General features: G+C 48.2%; 2 protein-coding genes across 2 annotated transcripts; both read left to right on the forward strand.

Annotated features, from left to right (window-relative positions):
* Positions 1-2,504: 2,504 nt before the first annotated feature.
* On the forward strand, positions 2,505-6,955 carry APOA4 (apolipoprotein A4). The gene is made up of 4 exons (XM_028708629.2): positions 2,505-2,682; positions 3,303-3,397; positions 4,699-4,825; positions 5,692-6,955. The coding sequence occupies exons 2-4, from the start codon at positions 3,349-3,351 to the stop codon at positions 6,647-6,649; spliced, it is 1,134 nt and encodes a 377-aa protein (XP_028564462.2). The 5' UTR covers positions 2,505-2,682; positions 3,303-3,348; the 3' UTR covers positions 6,650-6,955.
* Positions 6,956-10,564: 3,609 nt separating this feature from the next.
* APOA5 (apolipoprotein A5) lies at positions 10,565-18,498 on the forward strand. The gene is made up of 4 exons (XM_028708120.2): positions 10,565-10,921; positions 11,155-11,218; positions 11,692-11,803; positions 14,279-18,498. The coding sequence occupies exons 2-4, from the start codon at positions 11,170-11,172 to the stop codon at positions 15,210-15,212; spliced, it is 1,095 nt and encodes a 364-aa protein (XP_028563953.2). The 5' UTR covers positions 10,565-10,921; positions 11,155-11,169; the 3' UTR covers positions 15,213-18,498.
* The last annotated feature ends 315 nt before the right edge of the window (positions 18,499-18,813 follow it).

The following is an 18,813-nucleotide window of genomic DNA, read 5'->3' on the forward strand; positions in this document are numbered from 1 at the left end:
GCCATGGCTTCCCCCAAAGAATTATGGGAGATGTAGTTTGTTGAGGGTACTGAGAGTTGTATGGAGACCTGTTTCCCTCCCAGAACTACAATTCCCAGAGTTCCCTGGGAAGGGAGATTGGCTGCTAAACCACTGGGAATGGTAGTCATGGGAAGGAAAAGGGGTCCTCTCACAGCTCTCAGCACCCTTCACAAACTACAGCTCCCATAATGCTTTGGGAGAAGCCACAACTGTTTAAAGTGATATCATGGTGTTTTAAATATATGGTGACCAACTGTCTTGAGAGTGTGATTTCCTGGTTAATGTGAGCACAGGCAGGCAGCCTTCTGTTTTTGTACAGCTCTGGCTGATGCGTGAGCAGCATTTTTGCTTCCTGCTGCGGCTTATGTATCAATAAAATAAAAAAAAGGAGAATGAAATACCAGAGATTTGGAGAGACATCAAAGTAACTACTGCCATACACGTGTATTTGTAAATGTGTTTGTGTAGAATGGGGAAGAATTTGGTTCAGTCCATGTTTAAAGGTGAACTACCTAATTTGTGCCATCCCAAACAATCAGCAAACCACAACATAACCTTCCTTTGAAATTCACGCTCCTTTGAATTTTGCAGCGTGGTTCTCCAGCCGAGTAACGGGTACAAAAATGCATACTGGAAGGAAGTGTACATAAAAATGCATAGGTTTATGCAGATAGCAGACAGGGGTGCATTGCATCAGGGGGAAATTCTTACAAAAACATGTCTAATTTAGGGGGAATCCATGCTAACATAGAGGGTGTGTGTGTGTGTGTGAGAGAGAGAGAGAGAGAGAGAGAGAGAGAGACTGGCAAGTTGTTGTTGCTTCTTTCTCTCAGAAGTCCTTGGTGCTATCAGTTTGTACCCAGAAAACATAGCTGACCTTCCCTGTCACCTGTTACATTCCATGTTAAGACTCTTACAAACTCCACATCTTTGGGCTTTTCATCGTTCCAGTTTTTTCATCTCCATGCCCCTCCCCTCCTTCATTTTGTTTACTCTCCAGAAAACCAACCACCAAAGTGGGAAAGCAGCACTCAGGTGAGGGCTGAAGGTGAGTGGGAGAGAGGGGAAACTCCAGGCGCTTCCAATAACAAACAAGAGCAAATAAACTGTTTGGATTAGCAGTTCTTATCAAGCACATAAGACATTATGTCCCCAAGAAACTTTGTTTAACATCCAGCAGGGGTCCAGGGTGGGGGGAGTTGGCCATTTTCTTACTCTGGGGATAAACAATTTTGTTGTTAAACAGAGAATGGCAGCATGCAACAGGGCCTCTTTGGAAGTGGCTTCCAAACCTGGGAATTCTCTGCCCTTGATGTACACCTTGCCCCAACATTAGGATTTTTCAGAAAACAAAGTTATATCTTTCCCCTTGGGTTTTTGGGGTGGGGGTGGGGTACAAAAAGTGAATTTCCTTGGAAGCTAAACAGAGCTTTTTCTCCACCTCTGAAAATTACTACACAGAAGGCGAGCTAGCCTACCCAGTCCTTGGGTAGCTTTGGGTTCAAGTGTGCCTCCAAGCCCTGCTCCTAACCCAATATGTGCGAGAAATGGTTATGGAAGGGGTGAGAGAGATTTATTTAACCGTCTCAGGGCGGTTCACAGAATAAAATCAAAATATAAAACCACAATATATATACAGTGGTACCTCCGGTTAAGAACTTACTTTGTTCTGGAGGTCCGTTCTTAACCTGAAACTGTTCTTAACCTGAAGACCACTTTAGCTAATGGGGCCTCCTGCTGCCGCCGTGCCGCCGGAGCACGATTTCTGTTTTTTTCCTGAAGCAAAGTTCTTAACCTGAGGTAATACTTCTGGGTTAGCGGAGTCTGTAATCTGAAGCGTATGTAACCTGAAGCGTATGTAACCCGAGGTACCACCGTATATCCCAACCTTTAAATGCTACAGGGATCTAGACAGGGCAGAATGTCCATCCCTGAATCATGCTGGAGCCATGCTTGGTAAAGGGTGTAATTAGACTAAAACACTTCGGTCCCTCTCTTCCTTTAAAAAAGAAACTCGGAGGGTTGGAGGTGGGAGAGCAGGTGGACGGGGCTGTTTTCTATCCAGGCGCAGACCAGACTGAGATGATGCTTTGAGGGAGGGCAGACACGGAACGGGGAAGCTGCCCACTCAGCCACCCATCATTTTACCCCAATAACACCCCACTCTCCCGGGCCTTCAAGCCACATTCTGTTGGAGTATGCCCACGCCTGATTTTCAGTCATGCCACACCCCAAAATCCAAAACCCAAAATCCATCGAGCTTCCAACCCTTTGTCTTTCCTATGTAGTTGCGCTCCATTCCTCCTGACCTCTTCCGTGCGCGCAATTGCAGTTACTGGTCCTCATGAATTCTTTTGTGCGAGCGTGCACTCCAGCGCTCCCCCCCCCCAAAAAAAAGCGTTGTTTTGCCTTTCTGTCAGAGGTTGGCGTGGCTGTTTCTGCTAAGAGCTCTGCTTTCCCAGCAGATAAGACGGGGGCGGGGGTGGGGGCTCCCTTGCTGCCATCCAGCCCTCGTCCACGTTTGCGCTCCTGCTAAAGTCCAAAAGCTCGAGGATGTGTCAGCAGCCTGCGTGGAAGCAGGAAGAAGCTGCTCGGAGGGGTATAAATTTGGATGGGCAAAGCAGGCTGAGCTACCTTGAGGAGACAGCGCAAGGAGAAGAGGTGAGCTGAGCTGAGCTGCCTGCAGGGTCCATGCATGAATCTTCTGCTCTTCCATTGACCTGGAGGGTGCTGATGCTGGGCTGGGAGTCCTGTTTGGTTCAGGATGATGGAGAAGGGGAGGTTTTGTGCTGCTTTGCTTACTGGGAACTTGAAGAGGAGGGCACTGCCTTTGTGATCCCCTTATTCCTATCCTAACCTATAGTTAGAAGGGGAAACTTCTGGCCAATTTTAATCTGGTGGTTCTCCCCTCTTCTCTCTCTCCCCTACCCCCCCAGCTCAGATTCAGGGCTAAGCAGCAAAGCTTCAGCTGCCTAATTCTGCCTTTGCCGACCAAATGTTCTTGGACTATATCTCCCATCAGTCAATGCAGCCCTGGCTAATGGGAGTTGTAGTCCAGCAACATCTGAAGGGCCCCAGGTTGGTGCTAAGGGTGGTCTAAGGGATGTAGAAAATATGTCTAAGAGCCATGAGAGATGGGGATGGGGATGGGGAATTGGGACAGGGCTGAGGCAAGAATTTGGAGGGGATGCTGGAACAAGGCTGAGAGTCAGATCAGGGGGCTGTGTTTATGGGAATGCCGCTGATTTAGTTTTGACCCTTCTTCTTCTTCTTCTTGGCAGATCTGTTCCTTAAACGGCGGTGTCTGCAACCCCCCAGCCGCAAAAGATGACTCTGAAGGCAGCAGCCTTGATCCTCTGCCTTTTGGCTATCACAGGTAACCCAGAAGGGCTCTGCTGACCCTGATATCTGCACTCACTCTGCTCCTATTTCCAACTGTTGAATTCTAAATATTGTTCAGTCTTTGTAAATTCTCACTGACCCATTTCTTGTTGCGCTGGCTGGCCAAGGCATAGCTGGAGAAATGCTGTATAGCTCAGATCTCGGAATGTACTGAGCGATGCTTGTCTTGCAGCTCAGGTTTAGCAAATCAGTGTGATTAACCTAAAATCTTGTGAGTCGGGCACAGCAGAATGATTCTTTACTAAAGAGCTTTGCCCAGTTGTTACAATTATTATTATTATTCCCTGCCCATCTGGCTGGGTTGCCCCAGCCATTCTGAGTGACTTCCAACACATAAAAACATAACAAAACGTCAAACATTAAAAACTTCCCGATACAGGGTTGCCTACAGATGTCTTCTAAAAATTGTGCAGTTCTTTATCTCCTTGGCATTTGATGGGAAGGCGTTCCAAAGGGAGGGCACCACTACTGAGAAGGCCCTCTGCCTGGCAATAACATTGTTTGAGAAACCTCAATGAACTGGCCAGGAGAAAAGCAAACCAAGAGACTGGATTTCAGAGTGGGAGGCAGATCAGGCTGAAACAGGGTGTCTAGTTGAAACGGAAAGGAGTACTGGCAAATCTGGGCACCGTAGAAAGAAGCATGTGGCTAGCCTTTCTGAGCTGGGCTGGCTACATACATTAAACCTGGCAGACTTGCTGAGATGCCTCATCTGTTTGAAGAAGTCTTGGTCCTACCCAGACTTGATGGATATGTGCATGCATTCTTAAAGGGAAGGGTCTGTGTGGTTCTCCCAGTATTCCCAGAAATTATGGGAGTTCAGCTATGGCTTTGCTTTTTTTTTGATAAATAATTTTTATTAATTTAAAACAAAAACAAAAACACACAGTAATTTCACATCCAATTTTTCACAAAGTATTTCTTTTCTGGACTTCCTTCAGCTTTTCCTTAAATCATTCGTAGTCATTATTTAATTTACGCATTTCTTAGGTTTGTATTGTCATTATTTGAGCCTTTCTTTTTCTATTCCCTTTTAACAATACTTCTCACATTTCACAGTGCTTCTTTAAATCCCTCTAGCGTTATCTGTCCCTCACTTATACTTTCCAGACATTCCACAAATTTCCCCCAGTTCTCGATGAACTTTTGGTCTCTTAGATCTTAGCTGTGGCTTTGCAGACACGTGGGACATTGGCAAGTGGCAGAGGAGTTGGGATGGGAGGCTGTGAGTCGGGTCACACACAGCACCAACCTGCTCCCCCCTCATCCTTGCAGGGTCCCAGGCCAAGATCAACGCCGACCAGGTGGCTGACGTGATCTGGAAGTACTTCACCGATATGGGCCACAATGCCAAGGAGACGGTGGAACAAGTCCAGCAGTCAGAGATCAGCAAGCGGCTCAAGTGAGTAGCTGTTTCCTCTGGGGCCGGTGGAGGTGGGGAGTGCTCATGATTAAAAAGTGATGTTTTAAATTTAAAATCTAGGTGATTTTTGAGGTCCTTTCAGAGCCCGTGCAATACCTAAACCAGCAAACACACCAAGAATGAGCAAAATATAAGGCAGGGGTGGGGGTCATGTTTCTGTGGTTATTTTGCCGGGGCGGGGGGTGGAGGATTCTCCGGGAGATGATAATCTGCTGGATTGGGTGAAGTGCTGCATGCAGGCATTTTACTACACGTGGCTTGCCCTTGTTGTAGGGCAGGGGTGGGGAGTCTCTGTCACTGTCTCATGCAGCACCAAAAGACATGCCTCTTTGGGTGCTGTGCTGCCCCACAGATCAGCTGACTGTTGCAGCATCGCAGCCACGCCAGCCAGCCAGATGGAGATATTAGGTGCCAAACCTGGCAACCAAACATCTCCACCTCCTCTCAAAACGTGCCTAGTGCCCAGCTAATTTTGAACACTGGCTCTTGAGGGCCAGGTGTATAGGCCTGGGGAGCCATACATTGACCTTCCGGGCCTGAGGCGCCTCACCTTTGGTGTAGGCTTCAAGCTCTGAACTGCTGTCCTCCCTGAACTGGCTTAGAAGGGACAGGATCAGCCTGGGAACAAACCTCAGGGTTGGGACACAAGCGCAGGGGGGTATCCTGGTGGGAAAGGGCCACGGCTCCTGTGCTGCGTGGTGCAGCAGTGGAGTTGGATGGGCAACTGTGGCCACCAGGCGCCTGAGGGAAATCCACAGCAGCAGGAACGCTGAAACTCCCAAGCGTTTTGGGAGCCAAGGAGTGCTTGTCTGTCTGCTCACCTCTCTCCTCCTGCTCCTCCACAGCACCCTCTTCCAGGACAACTTCCAGGCCCTCAACACCTATGCTGGGGAGCTGCAGAACAAGCTGGTCCCCTTTGCCACAGACATGCACCTTCGGCTGGCAGAAGATTCCGAGAAGCTGAAGCAGCAAATCCAGGAAGAGATGCAGCAGCTCCGAGCCCGGTTGGCCCCTCACGCTGATGACGTCCATTCAGCAATCAGCAAGAATATTCAGGAGCTGCAGGCCAAGCTGGCCCCTTATGCAGAGGAGCTGAAGACCCAGGTGAACCAGAATGCTGGAGAGCTGCGCAGGAAGCTGGAGCCCCTGGCCCAGCAGGTGCAGGCCAAGCTCCAGGAGAACATGGGAAGCCTCCAGACCTCTCTGTCTCCCTACGCCGATGAGCTGCAGCAGCAGGTCAACCAGAAGGTGGAGGACATCAAAGGGAGCCTGACGCCCTATGCTGATGAGCTGAAGGCCAAGGTGGACCAAACCATGGCTGAGCTGCGGAACAGCTTGTCTCCCTACACCCAGGACGCCCAAGAGCAGCTGAACCACCAACTGGAGGGACTGTCTTTCCAGATGAAGAAGAGCATTGAGGATCTGCAGGCCCAGCTCTTGGAGAGGACCGAGGATCTGCGGCTCAAGCTGAGCCCTCTCGCCCAGGAGCTGAGGGAGAAGCTGCAGGGGGACGCGGCTGACCTGCGTGAATCTCTGACGCCCTACATGGAAGGCTTGAACAAAAAGATGGACCAGCAAATCGAGGAGTTCCGCCAGGTGGTGGGGCCCTATGGAGAGAACTTCAACAGGCTCCTGGTGCAGAAGGTGGAGGAGATGAAGAAGAAGCTGAAGCCTTATGCTGGTGAGACGGAGGATCACTTGAGCTTCCTGGAGAAAGATGTGAGGGACAGGTTCAATTCCTTCTTCGACAGCCTTAAGCAGATGGCCAATGAGAAGGCCCCTCTCCCTGCTTTGGAGGAATAGTAGAAGGCACCCTATGTTTCTGACACCACAGCCCCAGCGTGTCTTCTGCTTGAAGCCACCACCGAAACACTACCGAAAACAAGACTCCTGGCAAGATTCAGGATGCTGCCACCCAGAATAAATGGGTGAGGAACTGGCTGTGACCCACTGGAGCCCCCAATGCCCCTGAATGTTTGGGGCAGTGCTGGCGGCCACATTTCTATTACCCTCTCTGTCCATTGCTGCTAACAATCTCCATGCACTGTTGTGTGCCCAGACACGCACTCTCTCTGCTGAAATAAACGAACACCTCAGCAATACCTGCAAGTTGCTCTTTTGTCTCTTAATGCCTGGTCCACCTTGGAAGGGGAGGGGTGGGTGGGATGGAGGAATCTGATCCCAAATGAAAGTGTTTTTGAAGGGGAAAATGGCTGAATGGTGGGGATGGAGCTGAGCATCCCCCCACCCAGGGAGACTTTTATTGCAAAAGTGGCAAAAAGGATAAATTCACAGATGTGTGTTTTTTTTGGGAGGGAATCTGTTACACAAATAGGCTGCAACCTGATTGCTACCTGCCCCTCTGGGAATGCCTCCCCACTGCAGCACCACTGATTGAGTGTGATGCCAAGGAATGTTCACAAGCATTCAGTTGTTAGAGGGAAAGGTATCAGCCACCAAAGCAATGTCTGACACAGTGCAGGTTCTTTCAGCTGAAGTGAAATTTCACATTGGGTGGGAGAAAAAGCTTACATGGGACCTAGAGAGGGAGAGCCTATGTGCTTTCAGCAGAAACTGGGGTGGGGATGGTGCTCCCACCAGCAATGGTGGGAGGGTGGGGAACTGGGGACCAGGAACTGGGTCCAGATGGCATCTATCCAAGAGTTTTTAAAGAAATGGGTGGATGGATGGGCAAAAGTATTAAAATGTCCCATGCTACAAGCAACATCTTTCAAGTAGCTCCTCTTGCTGTGATGTGCATTTGAACAGCAGGTTTAAGACTCCTCTCTGTTTTCAAATAAGAATTTTGGCTTGCTAGTAGAAAAGGCAAAATTATCACTAGGTTTGCGTGTCCGCAGTTAATGACTCCATTTTAGCAAAGATTATCTGAGCTGGCTTGACAGGAGATGAGAGCAAAGCTTTGATCTAGCAGCATGGAAACCTTTGAGGAACCTTGCAAGGCACATAGCTTTGATCTAGCAAGATTGGAGTTTGCTAATTACAGACCATGGGAAGGACAAAGTGGGGAGATGAAGTTTCAAAGCGCGAGGAGCTTTGGGGTGCTTCAGCCTTTAGTGTGATCTCTTGCAAGTTGATGACATCCAGATGTTTGGGACTGCAGTTCCTATCAACACTCCCTCACCCCCAAGCCAACATGGAGTCTAAAAATGAGGGAGGGCACCAAGTTGTGGAAGGTTGCTTTAGTGAAAGGAGCTGGACCATGCAGAGCACTATAGATTCATATAATTGTACAGTTGCCAGTGACACCAAGGGTCATCTAGTCCAACCCCATAAAATGCAGGAATCTCAACTAAAACATCCCTGACAGATGATCATTCAACTTCTGCTTAAAAACCGCCAATGAATGAGAGCCGATCACCTTCTGAGGTAGTTTGTTCCACGGTCAAAAGGCTCTTACCATCACAAAGTTCTTCCTAATGTTTAGTTTGCAATCTTATTTCTTGTAGGTTGAATGTATTGGTTGAAACCACTTTTGGAAAGGTCAGAGGTCATCTTCGGGGAAGAAAATGTATCTTCCCTCCAGCACCAGGGAGTGCATTTCTGCCCAGGAAGACATGGGCTAGAGATTGCTGGTGGGGGTGAGTTGCATATGGAGAGGCCTCTCCTTTGGGGAGAATTGGGGGCTGGCTGGGCTGCCCTTTGATACCAGCTTGGGAGCAATGACTGCTTGGAACTTCCCCTGGCCACAAGCTGGTCTTGGCTGGCTCTGTGCACTCTGACCTCTTCTGAATATTCGCACAGAGGTTTTTGCTGGGAATAGCTCTGTGGTTATTGAGAGCCTTGGCCAGGGACGTGTTCTGAATGGCTGAAGATTGGGGGGGTGCACCCCAAACTCCCTACAGACATGGAAGAGGTGGGGGAGGGTTGCTGTCATTGGATTGTTTTCTCTCAAAGCAGTTATTTCTCCCCACATGCCTGTCAATTTACAAATTTGGTGCCAGGGCAGCTCATGTGAACATTGAATTAGGGCTCACCCTCATCTCCCATTTGTCTCATGCCCAGAAAATTCAGGTCAGGTTAGTTTTCAGTGGGAACAAACAGCAATCCTGTGCTTTTTGACTGAGTGCTAAAGAGTGCTTTACCTTGGGGATAAGAGGACACTGGCGCCATCTCAGCAGGGCCATGGGTGCCCAAGTACCCACAAAATTTTCAGTGAGGGGGCCAGGGCCCCTCAATATTCTATAGCCAGGCGGTCTCCGTTGGGCCCTTCCGCTGCAGTAGTGGGCTTCGACAGAGCCTGTCACAGCAGCGGATGGGCCCGATAGAGCCCATTGCAGTTACAGCAGGCCCCACTGGGCCTTTCAGAGGGCGCACCGGGGCTCCTCCCAGTGTGTGATGTCATATGCGGCATGCGTGACGTCACGCATGCATGCTGGGCGCCCACGATCTTGGGTGGAACCTGGCGGCCTGCAAAAGGGAGTATGGATAAGCCCTTTCTTTCCCTTGCTTGAGCCTTATTTGGTGCTGCTACTTTAGCCCAGCCATTGGTACAAGATGGAAATCCGGTTCTGAGGCTGCTTTCCATGCCTGCATGAACACACTACAGGTTTAAACTGGCTTAAGCAATGTTCCCTCTTCCTGGAGAACCCTGGGGGGAACTGCAGGGGATCTATAGCAATGTTCTCAGGGAAGAAGCCATGGCAGTCCAAAAATGGCATAAAACTGTAGTGTAGAAAAGTCATTTACTCAAAGTAAAGTTGAGAGAGAATGGCCTGAAAGATGCATTTTTGTGGTGGTCAGTGGAGAGAGGGTATCAGCTTTGGTTCTCAGCATCACCTTAACCTGCAGTAACTCTGCCCATCCTGCTCAGGGTACCGTATTTTTCCGTATATAACACGCCCCCATGTGTAAGATGATCCCGATGATCCCCATTTTGGGGACTCCAAATTAAGAAAATGCCCAGAATTGTTAAGCTTTTTTTTGGGGGGGGGGGTTGCTCAGGGCTGTTGAGCTTTTTTTGGGGTGGGTTGCCTAAAATTGCTCACCCGCCAGACAATCACACGTGCTGCCAAAGATGCCAATTATCTGCTTGCTAGCAGCCAGCAGCCGCAAATCACCCGCCCAATTGCCGCCGCCACAGCCAATCAACAGCTGGCCTTGCCATAGCCACCAATCACTTGCCCACTCGCCACTGACAATCTCCTGCTCGTGGCTGCAAACAATCGCCCGTCCCCCTTCAGCACTATCCGTGTATAAGACGACCCCTAATTTTTAACTTTATTTTATAATAAAAAGCACTGTCTTATACACAGATAACTTGGGTAATTATTATTTAATTTATGCCCTGCTTCATGTTTTGTAAGAAATCTCTTGTCGGTTTACATGCATCTCTTGCTAGAGGCCATGCTCACCCCTTCACAGTGCTGGGACCCTCCCTTGGAAAGAGTTGAGCTTGCTCCTTCAAAGCCATTTCCTGCCCAGTTGGACTGCAAACCACTGAGCCTCATTGGTAGCAACACAAACGAAAAAAGCCGCTCCAGCTTCACCTTCCTGCATCTCAACGCTCCCTTGGCCAGGGTGGCATTGCCTGGGATGCAGTTAGCCCCCACCCGCCACAGGGTTCACTCTCTCTGTTTTCCTTTCCTTGAACTCTCACCCAGTTTGGACTAATTGTCCCATGATGCTTTCCCCTGTGCTTGGGCCAGGAGTTGCAGAAGACTGAATAACTGGGATGGGGAGGCAAAGGCCACAGGAGATTCCTGCTTGCGCCCCAAGTATAGAGAGCTGGGTCGATCAAAAGAGACCCCCCTTATCTCAGAAGCCACCACCTCCCCCGATCAAAGTAAGCCCTCTGTCCTCTGCTCACGACAGATGCAGACGTCATCTCTTTGTCAATGTCTTTCAACCTTCGTGTTGTGTTTACACGGAACGAGGGCCAGGCTGGCTGGCTCTGCAGCCGCGTGCAAGGCAGTGAATCCTTCCTGGTATATATAAAAGGTGCAGCAGCAGGGCATCTACAGGAGCCAACCACGAGGAGACCAGTGCCCAGCATACAGGTAGGAGGACACAGGGGGAATAATCCCACCATCTGAGCAAAATACCTGAAGGAATAAGGTAAGGCAAACGTGGTTACAATCTGGCATGTGAACTTTGGGTTCCAAGCAGACAAAGTACACCTTTCTGTTCAACCAATTCCTCTGTTTTTAAATTGAAATGAGGGATAATCATGCAGATGGACTTACAGCCTGGAAGGAGCATCATCCATCCTCAGCCACGTCTAACGGTGGAGGAGATCCTTGCTTACTGCGGTTGCACAGCTAACATGTCCCTTTAATGCCTTGTTGCAGAATCCTCGCTTCATCATGTGCATCAAAGCTGCCCTCCTAGCAGTGCTGCTGGCCACCTTTTCGGGTGAGGCTCATAATAATAATAATAATAATAATAATAATAATAATAATAATAATAATAATAATAATAACAACAACAATACAGGTGCATTTGGAGAGTGGGGAGGTTCTGGGTTGTGTTAGGGACGGCTCGGTGACCTCTGAGCATGTGTTTGTGAGCTATAGCCTTAACACAGTGCTTACAATGCTCTGCTTCTAGTCACAAGTCCAAATCAGCAGGGTGCCAAATAGATTCAGCTTCTGGACACCTGGGCGCAGAGGGGTGTCCCCCCCCCCCGGAGACCCCTCTAGCAGTGACATTAAAGAACAGGAACGACCCTGAGCTGCAGAGGTGACCTCTCTGGTTGCCTGCACTGTTGTGCAACATTCTCAGTATGAGAATCCAGCAATGTGAGAGAACTCTGTTGGTTGTAAGTGGGTTGGCTTTTCCATAGACTGTCTACTTTTTGTCCTTTCCTCTTTGCCTCATCTGCACAGCTTCTCCAGCCAATCTTCAGCGGAGCCGCGTCTGGGACTACTTCAGCCAACTGACTCACGACAAGGGCAGCACGGAGCAAGCCCAGCAGCTGAAAGGAGGGCAGGGGGTGAAGTGAGTCTGATTTGCTCTAAGCTTATCAGTACGATTGTGTACTTTTTCATTTCAGACATTTATCGTCCACCTTTTCCTCTAAGGAGGTTCTCCCTTTTCCTATTTTTTTAATCCTCACAACAACCCTGTGAGGTAGGTGAGGCTGAGACAGTGACTGGCCCAGGGTCACCCAGTGAGCTTCATGGCTGAGTGGGGATTTGAACCCTGGTTTCCCAGGTCCTAGAGGCTGACACTCTAACCATTACACCACACTGGCTATCACAGAACAAAGGACACAATTGGTGGGTTTTCCTATCCACCCCTCCATTCCCTGATTTGTAGGGGGAAGGGGTGGGAACCGTTGTGGGGAGAGATCATCTGACATATTGGCAGAAGAAAGCAAGTACAGACAACAGGATTAGCCCCTGATGAGGCATAAGAAAACTGTGCTGGGGACATTGAAATGGGGTCCTGCTTGTGGGTTTTCCAATGGGGCCTCTTGCCTGTCACTGTGAGAGCAGGATTCTAGACTAGATAGGCTTCCATTGGCCTGGCTCAGCAGCCAGGATCATCTAAAGTTTTTATTTTGAAAGATTATATCCTGCCTTTCCACTGTAACATCCTCTCAAGTGGCAGAAGGAACTGCGCATCTGCAGCCCACAGCTAGAAATGGTTCTGGGGTAAGAGGGAGGTGAGAGGGTTCACCAGCCCTTAATATTAACTAGTGAGGGGAAGGAGTCTCCCCTATTGACCACTGGTAGAGGCTTCCACTGTTGTTTGGGCTCCCAGGGGATGACGATGTTGATTGATTGATTAAAGGTAAAGGTAAAGGGACCCCTGACCATTAGGTCCAGTCGTGGCCAACTCTGGGGTTGTGGCGCTCATCTCGCTTCATTGGCCGAGGGAGTCAGCGTACAGCTTCTGGGTCATGTGGCCAGCATGACTAAGCCTCTTCTGGCGAACCAGAGCAGCACACGGAAATGCCGTTTACCTTCCCACTGGAGTGGTACCTATTTATCTACTTGCACTTTTGACGTGCTTTCAAACTGCTAGGTTGGCAGGAGCAGGGACCGAGCAATGGGAGCTCATTGTGTCATGGGGATTCGAACCACCAACCTTCTGATCGGCAAGTCCTAGGCTCTGTGGTTTAACCCACAGCACCACCCATGTCCTGATTGATTAATTGCCTTCTAAACCACCATCTCAAGATAAACACAAAAACAACAAATACATTTAAAACAAGACGAAAAACTGCTTGCTAATACATAGCAATGTATTTATTTAATCTTTAATTTAACTGCTTGCCTGGATTCCGAGCAGCATCGAAGTAGAGTCCACCATCCCTTCATTCCATCCTTGCTCAGTGAAGTTGAAGCTGCCTATCATATACCGGTAATTGCTAGGAAGGATGCAGGAATAGGTAATGGCCACTAGGAGGCCTGGGTGTGGGAAGGTATCTTGCAGCCTCAATACGTGGAGATGCTGGAGACAGCATCACTGCTGATGTGGTTGGCCTAGGAGACAACTCCTAGGGACTGCGGGGGCTTTGGCCCCCACAATAAAATATTTAAGGGGGCTGGGTCACCACAAAGTTGATGGGCATTCCCATTCAATTATGCAGGGCGGGGCTTACCTCGACCCCCAAAATATTTTATTCAAGTTGGCACCCCTGGTATGTGGCCTGGAGGATCTGCAAAGGAGGACATATTTGGAACAGAGGCGGCTAGACAGTGACTTGGCGAGAGGGGATTGAAATGCAGTGTGGGTGGGGTTATTGTTTTTATTATGTATTTTGTCTTTTAATCCTGTATTTTTATGCTTTGAACTGCCCTGGGATCTGTGGGTGAAGGGTGGTATACAAATTTAATAAATCAATCAAATGAAATAACCAGTGTTGTGCGGAACATATACAGTGGTACCTCGGTTCTCGAATGTCTCCACTGACGAACGTTTCGGAACTCAAACGCCGAAAACCCAGAAGTAAATGCTTCCATTTTCAAATGTACCTCGGAAGTCGGACGGCTTCCACTGTGTGTTTCTCAATTTCCTCAATGAAATTTGCAGACCACCTTTTTAGAACATTTTGGAACTTGGACAGTCTTCTGGAAAAGATTACTTTCGAGAACCGAGGTACCACCGTACTTGCATTCCTGTTTGTCTGTTTAATGAGATACAATAATTGAGATTGGTACGATCCTAATACAGTGGTACCTCTGGTTAAGAACCTAATTTGTTCTGGAGGTCCGTTCTTAACCTAAAACTATTCTTAACCTGAGGTACCACTTTAGCTAATGGGGCCTCCCACTGCTGCTGTGTGATTTCTGTTCTCATCCTGAAGCAAAGTTCTTAACCTGAGGTACTATTTCTGGGTTAGTGGAGTCTGTAACCTGAAGCGTCTGTAACCCGAGGTACCACTGTAATGGGCTCTCAGACTCAAGACTTTGTTTTCAGGTCTGTGTCCCCTCTGCAAATGTGTACATTCTCTCTTTTGTTCAGAAACATGAAGGAAAGTCTCCAAGATGGAGCCAACTACGTGGGACACGTCCTTGAGAAGTTGACCCCAGTACACAGGGGATTCCAACCCCAGTTCTACCAAGATGCCGATGGACTTCGGCAGATCATCCAGAGGGAGGTTGAAAGCCTCCGGAGGAAACTTTCTCCTTATATGGATGAGGCGCACCAAAAAATCAGCCAGAACTTAGAAGGTCTCCGCCTCCGCCTGACTCCCCTCACAGAGCAGCTGATGGAACAGGTCTCGCTATGTGCAAGAGAATTGCACCAGCATTTCAGGCCCAACCTCAACGCAGAGGGTCTGTTGGTGGAAACTCCAGGTGCGGTCCAGAAGTTTACAGCCTCTTATGCTGAAAAGGCAGCTACCTTTATTGACCAGGTGAAGGAGATTTTCCTTCCATATGCTGACAGGTTGGCAACTGAGATCCACCGTACCATGGAAGAACTCCACAAAAGCACAACACCTCACACTGCGGTTATGGGCCAGCAACTCAGGCAGTATCTACAAGAATTCTCCGGCAAGCTCACCCGCAATGTGAAGGTTCTCCATCTCCAAATTGAAAGGAACCTAGAGCAACTCAAGGTGCAGCTGAGCCTTCACCCCAACACCTGGGTTGCACATCCTTCCCACAGGAGCCAAGAAAACCACCAGCTGTCTGTGGACCTGGAAAATATGGCTCAGGAGGTTCAGGAGAGAATTGAGGAGTTCAGGAGAGATACAATCCTTCAGATAGACAACTTCACAAGGACCACGGACAGGGAGATGGAAGAAATGAAGTCCAAGCTGTCTCCCACAACCTCATACTTGGAAGAGTTCCAGGAAAACTCCACGCCACTGGAAGACTTGCATGTCAGGCTAGACTCCCTGTGGAAGGATATTTTCCAGAGTCTCAATGAGCCGAGCAGCAGCTTATACTGAAGTTTTGTGCCCAGGCAAATTAGGCAGTGGAGGCCTCCTTGAAATAACCTGCTTTAGGGGTGGGGGAGATCAAACCCTTCTGAGCAGTAGTGGTTTCCCTAGACTGCCACATCAGACTTTAATGGTTGGGACCTATTTTGGGCACGTTGCTCCTTTTATTCTCCTTTTCAAAATTACAGGACCTTAGAATTATTGGATACAGCTAAGCTCAATACATCATGTCTTGCGGCAAACAGTATTTTCTCCCCTCTCCTTTTCTCTATTACAGTGGTGCCTCGCAAGACGAAAAGAATCCGTTCCGCAATTCTTTTCTTCTAGCGGTTTTTTCGTCTTGCGAAGCAACCCCATTGGCGGCTAAGCGGATTAGCGCTATTAGCGATTTAGCGCTATTAGCGGCTTAGCGGCTAAGCTGTTAAAAGGCTATTAACAGCTTAGCGGCTTTGAAAAAGGGGGGGGGGAGCGAAAAAAAATGGCGAAACTCGCAAGACGTTTTCGTCTTGCGAAGCAAGCCCATAGGGAACTTCGTCTTGTGAAGCGCCTCCGCGATGGAAAACCCTTTCGTCTTGCGGGTTTTTCGTCTTGCAAGGCATTCGTCTTGCGGGGCACCACTGTATTTGGTAGGGGATAAACATTAAAATAGGAGGTTACAGCCCTGAGAGCAGCGGTGTGGAACCTTCACCTTGCAGGCACACACATCCCAATTAGGTCCATGGCATTTTTGGGTCCAAACCATGTCCACCTGTCCATCACCTGACAACTTATGATGTCAGCAGCAGTTCTGCCTTTCCAGACGCTGGTTGCAATTCAGTACTTTTTTTCACCTTGGTACCTTGCGGTGACAAAAAAAAAAAGAAAAGCACAATTGTGCCGAATTGCAACTTGAAAAGGAATCATTGGATGCCAGGGAGCTGAGGGGGGGGGGTTACTCACCTATCAAAGGTGGCACATACCAGGTGAGTGCGTTTTGAATCAAGCCAGTGGGTCATCCAATTCGTCACCTATGCAGTTGAGTTTGCTGAAGGTTATGCTAGGACAGGGTGGTCCAAAGTGTGGAGCTCGGCATCATTTGACACCCACCCAGCCTTCCCAAAGCCAGGTAAGTAAGGTGCTGGGCTTTGGGAAGGAGATGTGAGGGCTCTGACAGGGTCTTACAGTCCTCCTTCCCAAAGCCTAGTGAATGCTTCCCCAGCTTTGGGAAGGTGAGAGGGCTCTAGGACCCTCCCTGAGCCCTTATGCCTCCTTCCCAAAATTTTAGCCTTCCTCTCTCCGGTGTGGCAAGACAGTGTGCGTCCCATGGGTTCTGTTTCAAAGTACACATGTGCTCCACTTGGTACGAAAAATTGGACCTCCCTCTGTTAGGATGATTAAGACCAGGCTCCCATCTTAACTTTACTCATGTTTTAAGAATGTTAAGAGGCTGCTTCTGATATGGAGCACCTCCTTGGATCTCCTCTTAGCGGAACATTTTATTACCCCCCCCCCCCGCCCTGGCAATGTTGATAATTAAAAATCCTGCCACTGTTTTCCATTTGATGTATCGTACTTTTATTATAGGTATACATATACTGTAGTAATGCTGTAAATATATATATTGTAATAATATGCATTCATGTTGTTCACCTCTTGGGGGGTCTCTGGCTAAAAAAAAAAGTGGCACAGTATATAAATAAACTGCACCCTAACATCCCATGTTTTATTCGTGAGATGCCAGACTCTCGTGTTCACTGTGCCTCCTCGGTGTAAATTTTACTCACTTCTGCATTCACTCTAAATGCACTCTAAATGGGTAGAGAAATGGCCACATCAAGAGAAGCACTGAAAACTGAAACCTCCAAAGGTTTATGTTCATCATGTGAGCACATGGTGGTGACTTTTCCTAAACATTTTTGCCCTGTTTAAAACAAGGTTCAACCAGCTCCCGTGACACCCAACTTTTAGCTACTGTGCTCAGTAGGAGACAGAAAGACTGAAAGATAACCATGAATGAAACTACTACCATTTGCCACTTCTGGTGCTCCATTTATGTAAATACATAATTTCTCCTGCACTGTTTCTTCTCTTAGATGTTAGCACAACCACTATGCCTATGGAACAGGTAATACAGAAATGGCTGTGGAATCCTCAGCTCCAGTTTGCACATCCAATTTATGACTGTGGTCTAATGCAAAAATTCAGTGGCCAGGTTGCTTACCTGAACATATAATGCCAATCTTGGTCCAAGTGCACTGGCTCCAATCAGTTTCTGGCCAATCTGAAGTGCTGGTTTTGGACATATAAAACCTCAAATGGCTCAGGACCGCAATACATCCAGGACCGCCTCTCCTCATATGCACACCGCATCCATCATTTGAAGCCCTTCTTCCTGTGTCCCCTCCATGAGAGGTCCAGAGAGCAGCAACACGGGAATGGGCCTTTTCTGTGGTGGCTCCCTACTTGTGGAATGTTCTCTCCATGGAGGCTTGCCTGGTGCCTTCATTACATATCAATAATAATAATAATAATAATAATAATAATAATAATAATAATAATTTATTTGTATCCCACTCTCCCCAGCTGGGATCAGAGTGGCTAACATCATAAAAACAACACAATATGCATAAAACAGCCATCAATTAATTAAAATACATCTTAAAATTAATTCAGACAAATTAAAATCTGGGCAGGTGGCAATTATCAGGTTTGGAGTTGAGAGTGGTTAATACCGTACTTGCCAGGACCAACTGTTTCCACTGATCATACAAGGAGCTGTGAGCAGGTTGGGGGTCTCCTTCAGGCTTGTTTTATACAAAGGAAAGTAAGTCAAACTGCATCTTGCCCAAAGGCCAGGCAAAAACATTCCTTTTCTCTGAGGCCTTTGGCTAATTAAACAATCTGGCCTTTTAAACAGCGTAGGGGGAGTGTTATTGCTTCTTGTATTTTTGTAATATGTATTTTTGTGATCCTTGGATGAAAGGTGGTATAGAAATTTAATTTTTTAAAAATGAAAACATGGACTAAAATTGCAGAACAACTGAACTTCTAGGTTTCAATTGCCTCCCAATAGTTGCAAAACTAAGCACAAAATATTTACCAAGCTCTGCTTTGGTTGCCACAAAGTAGTTTTGCACCACTTATTTGCCAATCTCCCTCCACCCCCGCTGACTGTGTATATATGTGTGTACGTGTCTGATCAGTATGTATCTGTGAACAAAGCATTGCCGCTACACTTTCTGCATCAAACTTCGCTTCCTTGTCCTGCAATGTAAATGGCTTTTTGACTGTCTGTAATAAAGTAACATTTCCACTGGCCCTGCCTCTTGTTTTGTCGGAATCTGCAGTGGTCTACCACGGTGCAAAGGGAGGGCTGAAAACTCTGGTCCAGGCATTAAAGCAGAGACCCACCCCATCCATGTGCACACACACACCTCCAACTGGAAGAGCTTGGTTCCTGGATCAGGCCAAGGTGGACCTGTCTAGCCAAGCACTCAGGTTCCCACCCACACTGGACACGCACAACCCTTTAGAATGCCTGCAAGCAGCTCCTCCCCAGCAACTGGTATCCAGAGGTAGACTTCTCCTGGCTCTGGAGGTTCTATTGAGGCCTCTCATTTCCCAGCGGCTT

This window comes from Podarcis muralis, chromosome 15 (genome assembly GCF_964188315.1).
Source record: "Podarcis muralis chromosome 15, rPodMur119.hap1.1, whole genome shotgun sequence".
In the NCBI taxonomy this organism is placed as follows: Eukaryota; Metazoa; Chordata; class Lepidosauria; order Squamata; family Lacertidae; genus Podarcis; species Podarcis muralis.

Coding starts and splice junctions, on each gene's coding strand:
- APOA4 (XM_028708629.2), top strand. CDS start 3,349: ATGACTCTGAAGGCAGCAGCCTTGATCCTCTGCCTTTTGGCTATCACA. Junction 3,398..4,698: donor CTGCCTTTTGGCTATCACAG/GTAACCCAGAAG, acceptor TCATCCTTGCAG/GGTCCCAGGCCAAGATCAAC. Junction 4,826..5,691: donor GAGATCAGCAAGCGGCTCAA/GTGAGTAGCTGT, acceptor GCTCCTCCACAG/CACCCTCTTCCAGGACAACT.
- APOA5 (XM_028708120.2), top strand. CDS start 11,170: ATGTGCATCAAAGCTGCCCTCCTAGCAGTGCTGCTGGCCACCTTTTCG. Junction 11,219..11,691: donor GCTGCTGGCCACCTTTTCGG/GTGAGGCTCATA, acceptor TCATCTGCACAG/CTTCTCCAGCCAATCTTCAG. Junction 11,804..14,278: donor AAAGGAGGGCAGGGGGTGAA/GTGAGTCTGATT, acceptor TCTTTTGTTCAG/AAACATGAAGGAAAGTCTCC.